The sequence below is a fragment of the Propithecus coquereli genome, unplaced genomic scaffold (assembly GCF_000956105.1).
Source record: "Propithecus coquereli isolate 6110/MARCELLA unplaced genomic scaffold, Pcoq_1.0 Scaffold44, whole genome shotgun sequence".
Taxonomy (NCBI): Eukaryota; Metazoa; Chordata; class Mammalia; order Primates; family Indriidae; genus Propithecus; species Propithecus coquereli.
The window spans coordinates 10,221,866-10,233,460 of NW_012150174.1; the positions used below are offsets into that span (position 1 = coordinate 10,221,866).

Here is an 11,595-nt window from a genome sequence, read left to right on the forward strand (position 1 = left end):
TAATTTCTTTCTATTTTTACTAGAGATGGGGTCTCGCTCTTGCTCAGGCTGGTTTCGAACTCCTGAGCTCAAACAATCCACCCGTCTCTGCCTCCCAGAGTGCTAGGATTACAGGCGTGAGCCACCGTGCCCGGCCAAGATCAATATTTTTATACATACTGCCAAGTTGCTTTCAAGAGGGAATTCCAATACACTTACTAATGAGTGTAAGGTGAATGCTGCTTTGGGGGTAGGAGCAGAAAAAGTAACTGAGCTCAGGAGTTTGATGTTGCAGTGAGCCACTGCACTCTAGCCCGGGCAATAGAGCAAGACCCTGTCTCAATTTAAAACAAAAAAACAAAACCCAAAACAAGGTAGGTTCAGGTGTGGACTCTGCAAAAAGAAAAGCGAAGTGTAACTAGTTGACCTGGGTTTACTAGTGAGGGGCAGTAGGGTGATGAGAAGGAAAAGCATTTGCTTGGGAACAAGAAAACGCGGATCTAAACCCATTTCTGCCACGCTGTGACCTTCACAGGTTATATATAGCCCCTCCCTGGGCCCTGGTTTCCTGAAATTCAGGTAGGTTTGGCTCAGGCTTTATGTATTCCACCATCTCCAGACCAAGCACTTTCTAACCCCTCCAGATTCCAAACAGCAACTGTGGAATTAGTGCAGTACCGAGCAACTGAGTCAGCGTCAGTCCCAAAACGCCAACTGATCACTTGCAGGCACTTCCGGCGGCCGGGACAAAGGGTTTGAAGTCTCCAGGACCGCACTTCCGGATAATTAAGGATGCGCATTAGGCATCTGAGCGCCCCAGCCGCAGCCAGGATACTTGGGTGCCGCGACTGCGCATGCTTCCCGCGGGCGCGGGGCGGGGCGGGGCACTGGATGGGGCGGGTCGGCATCCTGACTTGTCTCGCGGTTACTGGGCCGGAGCGAGCGCGCGAGGCTCTGGGGTGGCGCGGGGAGGAGCTTAGTTCAAGTGGACGCTGCGGGTTTCTGCTGCGCGTCACCGTGCGCGCGGGATTGAGGTCGTCTTAGGTGAGGAGGTCGCGCCGGAAGTGGCACTGGCCGTGGTGTTTCAGTGTTGTAAGGAGACTGTGGCGGAGTTTTGTTGTTAAGGGGGCGCGGCACGGCACCGCTCCTTCCACCTTCGCTGCAGTAGCCATGGCAAAAGGCAGAGTCGCGGAGCGATCGCAGACAGGGGCACTCCACACGACCCCCGTGGGAGACAGGGCAGCAGGGACGCGAGGTCCCGTGGCGCCTGGCGGCGGAGACCACCTGAAGGGTGAGTGGACCCGGAGACCAGAGCTGGGGCTGGCCAGGAGTCACCACTTTGCTGGGAGGGGTTCCGGAGGCGAAAGGACCCCAGCAGGTCTCGGGGTTGCGGGGAAAGAGGCGGCCTGCTGGCGCCTGAGAGCCGGAGCGGAGAGAGTCGGGGAGTTGGGCTCGGGCCCTCGCGTAGCACAGGCCAGACGCCTAGTAGGTGCGTTATAAATGATTGTTTAGTTGAATTCGGTTAAAAGAAGGAATGACACTGGCGTGTTGCGCAGGGAAATTATAAGGTTGATAATAAGGAAGCTAGGCAGAGCTGGAAGGAAATTTAGCATTCGTTGCGTTGCTTTTACAGATGAAGAAACTGACGCCCAGGGTGTGCATATGACTTGTACAGTCATAAAGCCAGATTAATAAAATAGTAATTAAAAGCAAGGACTTAATACTTCCAGGTATACCTGAGTTAGAGTCTCTGCTCTACTAGTATTTACTTGTGACCTTGAACTTGGTAACGTTAAAAAACTGAACTGTAAAATGGGGATGATGATAATAGGTTGGTGCGTGGGATAAATGGAATAATTCATATAAAAGATTAAATGTAATGCTTGGCGTATTTAAAGTGGGCGCTAAATAAATGTTAGCAATTATTATAGCTAAGATCACTCATTCTAAAGCTTTTTTCTCATTACACCAGTCTGGTATTTCTCGGGGCTTTAAATATTGTTTTAGGGGAAAAAGTGTACCTAGAAACTAAGTAATTCTGCCTTGGCATGGAATTGTTCCTTGCGTTTTAGCTGTTGAAATGATTAAGCTCTTTAAATGCTTTTAAAGCTCGTAAACTTGAAGTGATCCTAACAAATGGCCATTGAGTTGTGTGCAGGTCACACAGGTGTGTTCCACCACCATTGATGGCTAAGGAGGTCTTTTAAGAGCATAAAGCACTTCAATGTCCAAAGACAGAAGAAGAAAAAAGTGTATAGCAGAAATGTTAATGTACTTTTAAATAATTTAATATGTCTTCAACAGCCTAATTTGGCTCTTTAAGTTTTATGTATTTGGGCATTTTTCCAACTTGTAGTCAGTGGAACCAAATAATTTTATATAACTTGAAAAACTCAAGTGAATTGTTAAAATATAAATCTGTTCTAGATGGAATTTTTTTTGTTTTTGTTTTTTTTCAGACAGTCTCGCTCTGTTGCCCAACCTAGAGTGCCGTGGCGTCAGGCTAGCTCACAGCAACCTCAAACTCCTGGGCTCAAGCGATCCTCCTGCCTCAGCCTCCCAAGTAGCTGGGACTACAGGCATGCGCCACCATGCCCGGCTAATTTTTTCTATATATTTTTAATTGTCCAGCTAATTTATTTCTATTTTTAGTAGAGATGGGGGTCTCGCTCTTGATCAGGCTGGTCTTGAACTCCTGATGTTGAGCTACCCTCCTGCCTGGGCCTCCCAGAGTGCTAGGATTACAGGTGTGAGCCACCACGCCCGGCCAATGGAACGTTTTTTGAGACTATCCTACGGAGAATGACAATAATTCAAGGTCTAGTTTTCTTGAAAAAGTGTTTTCCAGTTAAGGCATTCATAAAGATTGTCATTTGGTTTGAGTTAGCAGTTGTATTATTAATGTTTTTTTCTTTCTGACAAGGGGGTCTCTGTAGCCCAGGTTGGAGTGCAGTGGCATGATCATAGCTCACTGCAATTTTGAATTCCTGAGCTTAAGCAAGCCTCCTGCCTCAGCCTCCCGAGTAGCTAGGAATACAGGTGCCCACCACCACACCTGGCTAGTTTTTAAATTTTTTGTAGAAACGGGGGTCTTGCATGTTGCCCAGGCTGGTTTTGAACTCTTGGTCTCAAGTGATCCTCCTGCCTCAGCCTCCCAAAGCCCTGAGATTACAGGCATGAACCACTGCACCTGGCCTATTAATCTTTTTTTTTTTTTTTTTTTTAAACCTAAAGCTGTTCAGGAAATAGAACCTTGAAACTTCCAAAGTGCTTTTATAATTGTTTCTTATTTTATCATTAGAACAAGACATTCAACAGTTTTTCTTCTTATGATGCTGCCAAATGACTTCTGCAGATTACAAATCTGTAGAAAGACAGAGGGAAGAGATGTGAAGGCATGCCTTCGTGGAGAAGTGAGGTTTGGATAGGTAGAGAGGAAGGAAGGGGATTCCAAGCTAAGGGAAACAGTAGTAGGCTTGAAGGCTAATGTGAACCTTTATACTAGGCAAAGGAAGTTTTTTGAATCATGCTGTTTATAATTCCCAGTTTTTTCTTTTTCTTCTTTCCCCCTTGTCTCTGTTTCTTTCTCTCTCTTTAATTAATGTTAGGAATTCTCTTTATAGGGAAAAGATTTTGTGGACCTCTTACATGATAGGGTTTGATTTACTTGGTGGTAATCAGCTGTTGATGTGATGGCATTAGTAACTACTTAACAACTAATTTTCCAGTATTTGAAAAACAATTTTTATTAATTGCAGGTGGTAACTTGGCATTCAAAAAAGGGAAAGATTTTAGAGAAGAGGTAAAAATTTTAGTAACCCTTGATTGAGAAATACATGGTAATAGAATTTTGTGACACTTTAAATGAATTTGTATTTTATTGACACATTCAAATAACTTTGACAAATAGAGTTATCATCTTGTGTATGTTTGAAATATTTTACACTCTAACTGCAATGTTTGGTACATTTAGTGGGTTTCTTGCCATGTTTCTGGTGTCTAGTCTAGGATCTGAGCCTAGTAGACTATGGACCACTTCAAAGACTTGAGAAAGGCAATAACAGTGAAGGTCTAATTGTTGTATGATGAGGAAGGGTGAGAGAAAGACAAGATGGAACCAGTTAAGAGGCTTCTTAACCTTATCTGTTTGAGGGTGCCTGGGCATACATTCTTTTTTGGGTTGTTTGCCCTGGCTGGTCTTTTTACTAGCAAGTTCCCCATTTTACTGGTTTTTTTTTTTTTTTGAAGACAGAATCTTGTTCTGTCGCCCAGGCTAGAGTGCAGTGGCATCATCATAGGTCACTGCAACTTCAAACTCCTGGGCTCTAGCGGTCCTCCTTCCTCAGCCTCCTGAGTAGCTGGGACTACAGGTGCATGCCAGCATGCCCAATTAATTTTTCTATTTTTTTTGTAGAGATAGTGTCTTCCTGTATTGTCCAGTGTGTTCTCAAGCTCCTGGTCTCAAGAGATCCTCCCACCTCGGCTAGCACTCCCAGAGTGCTAGGATTACAGGCGTACCACCATGCCCAGCCTCCCCATTTATTTTTGTTTGTTTGTTTATTTATTTTAAGCCAGTCAAATTTAGCAGTGGGGGGTTGGTATACTAACTTTAGTGACACTAATGTTAATAAGTTCTAACAATGCACTACCATCAGACCAGCCCCCATTTTAATTTAAAAGAACTCCTAGGACTGTTTTTCTCAGTATATAGGTCATTACCCATGTGAAGGATATGAAATCAATTTGATGAGTAATCGAATGATGAGCATTTAAAACAAATGGAACAGAAGAGAAACTGTCAGAGTGCTTTCCATGTGGTAGGGGGCAGGTATTGTATTTTGAAATCTTTTTTTTTCAGTTATGTAGATTTGGTATGTACCAGATATGGAATACATTGCTTACTGTGGAACCCAGTCAAAAAAGTTTGAGAAACACTATCTCCAAGTTGGTTTTACAGCTGTTAGAAGACAATCTTGTTTGAATTTCGGCAATAAATCCCTCTCAGATTCCTATTCTGGATTTTGCCTTGCTAATTTGCTTCAACAAATACTCCTCCTCAAACATCTGCTGTGATCAAGGTAGAGGAAGAAGGAAGCTTTGATTACTGATAAAAGAGATCTAAAAACAGATTTGGCAACTGAACATCAACTAAGATATTAGTATGATTTGTTGATGTCAGTCTCAACCCAAATATTATGTATCAGGATCCTTTTTTTTTTTTGGCCTACAATCAGTAGAAAACCCAATTGGAACCCTTGCTGAAAGGGAGTTTATTGGCATGTAAGTTAAAAAAATCAAGAGATGGAGTAAGATTTAGTGAATTCAGGCTGGAGCCAGTGGCTCAGTATCTTCAGGATCAGATTTCTTTCCTGTGTGGGTGTGCTTACTTGATACCAGCTTTACCCTAAATTTAGTTCCCTCTTGAAGCTCCAAGTAAGCTAAATGATTCTTTGTTAATTTTGAGACTCTTTGTCCTAGCATTACCAATAAAAGTCTTAATATTCACTGATTAGATTGCCTCAGAGCAAATGCTCATCTGGGAACCTGTCAGTGTTGTCAGAGGGTAAGAATAACCTGATTGGCTCAGACTGATTCATGTTCCATACTCAGAAAAGGGAATGGGGTTCAATCATTTTTCCCAGTGATGTATGATGGGTCACTTGTGACTTTTTTCCTGTTTGTGCTCAACCATCTTGGTGTAGGAATGACGAAAGTGAACTTGTAGCACTGATTTTTGGCTTAGATAGCCGTAAGGAAAGGCTAAGAATTTTAATCAAAGGTGCTGGTTCAGATGATACATCTCGAAATCTAGGCTGGCATGGAAGGAAGAGAAGGAGTCCAACAGAAGGGAGAATATGGAGAAAGTAAGCTAGTGGAAGAAAAAAGGTGATGAAGGAATGGAATATTGGAATTTGAAATGTCCAAGGTAGAGCAGTTCCAGGTGATGTGAGAATTCAGTGTATAGCCTTGGAAGTAGGTGGCTAAAATTGAACAGAAATGAAAGTCTAAGAATTTTGAGATTGGGTAGATCATCCAATTGAATGATGAAATCTTTTAGGATTATGGATACTTTTACTACAAGTTTGGTCTTGGTCTTCAGTGAATTGGAGGATCTATCTGAAAGGGGGTAGGTGATAGGATATGTGGGTTGGATAGTAGCAGGGTTGCAGGGCACAAGCCTTAGAGAATGAGCGTTATACAAGATTGGGAGTGCTGCTGCTTCTACCTATAAACATGCTTTCTCTATGTGTGGTTTTTAAAATTTTTATTTCATATATATATTTTTTTGAGACTCGAATACAGTGCTCTCATCATAGCTCGGTGCAACCTCAAACTCCTGGGCTCAAGAAATCTTCTGAGATCCTCCTACCACAGCTTCCGGAATAGCTGGGACTACAGGCACACACCACCTACTTTATTAAATAAAAAGTTGCTGTACTGGAAAAGGAATAAGGGTAATATAAAAATACTGGGTTTGGGAGCATGGTTTTCTATGGGCTGACATCAAAGCAAAGACATACTATACATGTAAGTAGTCTGTATATTTTTTCAGGATGCCGATTGTTTTTTAAAGTTATGCTATTAATACTTTTAAGTCTATCTGGAATGAACTTGCCCCAGCCCAGTTTTAACTTACTTTCCTGCTGGAATCAAGTCCAGCATACAAAAAGGACTAATGCAAATAATTTAATGTTATGAGCATCTTTTAATCCCTTAAAACCATTAATAATTCTTATTTTTTTCATTCTGAAGGTATTTGTGGACACAAGAATGACTTCTAAAAACAAATGGTCGATGTTTCCCCCTTTCTTAGAACTTCTTTTTTTATTATTATTATTATTTTTTTTTTTTTTTTGAGACAGAGTCTCACTGTGTTGCCCTGGCTAGAGTGCTGTGGCGTCATCCTAGCTCACAGCAACCTCAAACTCGTGGGCTCAAGCAATCCTTCTGCCTCTGCCTCCCGAGTAGCTGGGACTACAGGCATGTGCCACCATGCCCGGCTAGTTTTTTCTATATATTTTTAGTTGTCCAATTAATTTCTTTCTATTTTTAGTAGAGACAGGGTCTCTCTCTTGCTCAGGCTGGTTTCGAACTCCTGAGCTCAAACAATCCGCCCACCTCTGCCTCCCAGAGAGCTAGGATTATAGGCGTGAGCCACCGTGCCCGGCCCGAGAGTCTGCATTTCTAACAAGCTCCTTGGTGATACTTATTCATGTAGTCCACAGAACACACTTTGAGTAGCAAGGGGTGAGGTGGTTTCTGTTGCTCTATGTTCAACATAGAATTTAGCAAAATCTACAAAATCTAGCAAAATCAATTATATATAAAACTGCCATAATGAGACAGGGGATATAATGAAGTTTATATTTTATTTAGTCATGACTTTGGTTGAAAGGAATAGAAATCAGTTTAAACGAGCACAAATAAAAAAGCAAGGTTCTTGTAAGAATATAAGAGACAATCTTACTGGCATCCATGAGCAAGAAATATAGCCAGACTTTAAGGGAAGTGGAAAGTTAGGAATCAACAAGTAGGTTAGCTGTATCTCTCATTTCTGCTCCTCTGGGTTTCTGTTCCAACCTCTCCTCCCATATTTTCTGGTACGTGTCTTTGGCTTAACATGTTATTGACTGACTGTGGCCTCCCCTCTGTGACCTTTTAGCCCCAAGACCCACCATCCCTTGATAAACAGTATCTTTTTCTTAGTTCAAGATCTTAAGAGAAAAATCTGGTCAGCCAATAATGAATTGTTTTACTTGGGTCCAGTATCCAACCATGGACCAGTGTAAGAATAGGGCCACTGAGATTGGCCCCTTTTGGGGACAGGGGAAGGTTCTCAGGGAATGGAGATGGAGGTAGAGCAGGCAATGACACCTGTCTCATACATCTTTATACACTTATGAAAAAGGATGTTCTAAGGTAGTAGAGTATAGAGAGTCCAATACTTTAGGATACTTCATTAAAAGCATGTATGAAAGCCACATGGACAGTAGTTGAAGGAGGATTATAGGGTGGATCCATTCCCAGGGAACTAAGAATAATATTAATAAATCCTAATTATACAGATTTTTAAATCCTCTGAATATTCTCAGTGTATACATAGGCTAATGGTAAATGCAGGCAGTAAAAATTGAGTCACCATTCCTACCTTTTCCCTGGTGAGCACTGTGTTAAGCTGACTTGCCCTCCCCACTGTTGACTGCTTCCTGGCAAAACAGCCCTGCTCGCTCTTCGGCTTGCTGATCTCTGGATCTCATTCCATACTTTTATCTTTCATATAATTTTTAAGATAACATTGAGATTACTTTGTGAGGAAATGCAAATGTTCTCCCACTCTTGGAGTCACAGACAGAGCTGCTCTACACATTTGAGGTTCAACTTTATATTCCAAAGCCTTTGGTGTAAAGAGAAAGTATAACATTCTCTGGTTGCATTTGTGAGTATTTGTGTTCTTAAGACAGTTGAAGTAATTGCCAAATTACCTCATTTTTTCAGAGAGGCAATTCTGTCTATGCTGTCAGCTCCCAGTGTAGAGGTACAAAATTGAGAGCCAGTGATAGCATTTAGAACAGTGTTTTCTCCCACTCCCCTCCCCCGACTCTTTGGCTTATCAACAAATCAGTGCTACAAATTCTGGTCTTCTGTTTTTTCATGCTTCTAAAATGGATATATTCCCCAAAAGTAATATGTCCAGTAGGTAAACTTTAAATACTATATAATACTTAAAATTTAATATCACAGTGTTTGGGCAAAAGTATGAACAGTTTTTGGGAGGAAAGCATTTAGGGAAATTATTTGCTGGCTTGGAATATTGTCTTCCTTTATATTTATCTTAATTACACCTTTTTTTCCTTTCAGAAAAAGCCTGGGCAGAAGGTGGATCAGCAAGAATGTCACTCCTTATATTGGTGTCCATTTTCTTATCTGCAGCTTTTGTTATGTTTTTGGTGTATAAAAATTTTCCTCAGCTTAGTGAGTAAGTATGATGAGAGAGAAACTGAAAATGCTAGAAATTTATAAGATGAAAGTGAATTAAAAGTTAAAACTTTAAGTGATAGAGCTATCATGCTCTAGGGCTTGTAGCAAGTCTATAGCAACACTGTTATTTAAATACTTCTTTCCAAATATACCTCTTGATTTTCTACTCAAGGTTTTCCTAGCACTGCTTCTCTAATTATGGCCTCATCTTTCTAATTGCTTTCAAAAATTTTTAAAAATATAACTAAAATAAATACATTTTTATATTATGATGCTGCTCACATGTGCTTTCTGTCTCTCATTATTGCAATCATATACATATTAAATCAAGTTAAAGTTTCAAGAAACAGATGCTATTTTCTATATGTTTTGTTTTTTAATGCTAGTAGGGACCAAGTAAATTTATTTTACAGTCCATAATAGATAATGACCTACAGTTGGAATAAGACATGGAATTCTCTGCTTTTCCACTTTTTCTGTCCCTATTTTCCCCCTTCCTCCTTTTCCTTGTGATCAGTTTTTTACCTGCTTCTATTCATCCATTTCTTTACATACCACATCTGTTTCCTGGCTTTTTCTCTTCCCAGTTTTATGGAAATTACATGATCTGAATAGGTACTTTTACAGTGAAATTGACCTTGTAAAAGACTGTATATCAAGTACACATCCACAACTCCTTAGCTAAAACTTCAGTGTAAAATGTGTTTCAGAATTTAGAATTTTCCCATTTTGGAAAGATATCATAGAGTGTGTACAATATGTTATGTGATACCTCCAGCAGGCAGCATCCCATAATCAAATACATTAATATTTTTGGAGAGAAACCTGCATAGAAACACTAAACATGATAAAAAACTATAACCTTATACAAATGTGGGTCAATTTTTCCTGACAAATTACTTTTGGTTTTCAGAATTTTTTATTTATTTTTTGACACAGTGTCTTGCTCTGTCTCCTGGGCTAGAGTGCAGTCGTGTCATCATAGCTCACTGCAACCTCAAACTCCTGGGCTCAAGCAATCCTCTTGCCTCAGCCTCCTGAGTAGCTTGGGCTACAGGCACACACCACTATGCCTAGCTAATTTTTCTATTTTTTTGTAGAGATGGGGTCTTGCTGTTGCTTGGGTTGGTCTCAAACTCCTGGCATCAAGCGATCTTGATCCTCCTGCCTTGGCCTCCCGAATTGTAGGCGTGAGCCACCATGCCCTGCCAGAATTTTTTTAATTTTAGGCAAGAGATTGTGAAACATATTTTAGGAAGGCAGAATATCCCAGGGCTATTTAACCTTAGTAATACCGCCCTGGTATAATCGTAGATTACGTAAAGGACTACTAAAATGTAGTTAGACTTTCAACCAGGGCTTGCCTGGTGTGATAATGGATAACTGAAATGATTTCACAGTATGAGAAAATTCATATTTCCTCCAGTTTCCTTTCATTCTCATTCTCAGTTCTTTATGCTTGAAATTTCATAGTTAAACTTAATTATTTTTATTTTAATATTTTGATTTCTTATATCCATGTAAATGCCTTTGAGAGGGTGGCATGTTATATTGTTAAGTTAATATTAGTATGATTGAATTTAGATTCTTTCTGATTTTGATCAAGGAGCAGGGAATAAACAGCTGACTGAAAGAGGGAAAGAATAGACTGTAAGGTTGTCTTCGCTCCCAGTCTGCTCTAAGAATAACATATCACTTGTATAAAATAATGTTCTATTTACAAACCTTTTGTGTTCTTCTCTCTCTGTCTCTCTCTCTCTGCATGTGTGCATGCCCATGCATTCATGGACCTATAGAGACTTTTTAGTTTTTAAATTTTATAAATGGGTAGCCATTTTAGTTTACCAGATATTTTTATAAGACTTAAGAAAGCAGCACCCTGTCATTGTTCTGCAGGGTGAATTAAATTTTAACATGTAATCAAATGAGCATACTATACAAAGGTGATTGCTTGAGGTTTTCATAAGCAAGAACTCAGTTCCAAAGTGCCAAATAAAGGTAAAAGTTAATAGAAAGGGAAAAGTGTTGAAGTTTTTTTCTGAACTTTGAGCTGAGATATTTTAGATAGGTGTGAACTATGACTTCATTAGTTTTTACATAATTCCATTGTAAATGGTTATTGACTTGGGTTACCCAAAATGATGTTACATGTGTTTTTAATATTCTAAAATCAGAGGTTTCATTTCTTATATTTAAAGTTTATACCAATGTTGAAATAAATGCTTTTAACCTTTAGTTTGGGTCATCCTGAACTTTCATATATGAATTTTTATATCTTGTGAAATTATCTTAAAGCATTAAAAAACAAATAATTTGTTTTTGAACTTAAAAATTACTAATTTGGACTTGATGTATTAGATTGGGACATCAAATCATTTTGGATAAAACTTCATGATTTGAACTTGACTTAAATATTAATTTTCTTGGCAAAATTCTGTTTTAAAATTTTCCACTTTATTTCTTTAGAGAAGAAAGAGTGAATATGAAGGTTCCCAGAGATATGGATGATGCCAAGGCTCTAGGAAAAGTTTTATCCAAATATAAAGACACCTTTTATGTTCAAGTACTTGTAGCTTACTTTGCTACATATATTTTGTATCCTTTTAAGTGAAAAATATTTTCTAATTTTTTTCAAGA

At 39.6% G+C, this 11,595-nt stretch overlaps 1 protein-coding gene across 2 annotated transcripts in view; it reads left to right on the forward strand.

The window, feature by feature from the left end:
- The first annotated feature begins 837 nt into the window (after nt 1–837).
- The window catches only part of TMEM41B (transmembrane protein 41B), a 19,504-nt gene continuing 8,746 nt past the window's right edge, over nt 838–11,595 (forward strand). For both annotated transcript variants that reach the window (XR_001137884.1, XM_012654444.1), the window contains exons 1-3: nt 838–1,270; nt 8,839–8,956; nt 11,425–11,553. Coding sequence is in view for 1 of the 2 variants with exons in the window: in XM_012654444.1 (XP_012509898.1) it covers nt 1,150–1,270; nt 8,839–8,956; nt 11,425–11,553 (368 nt within the window). In the remaining variant the exon portion in view is untranslated. The remainder of the gene's footprint in view (nt 1,271–8,838; nt 8,957–11,424; nt 11,554–11,595) is intronic.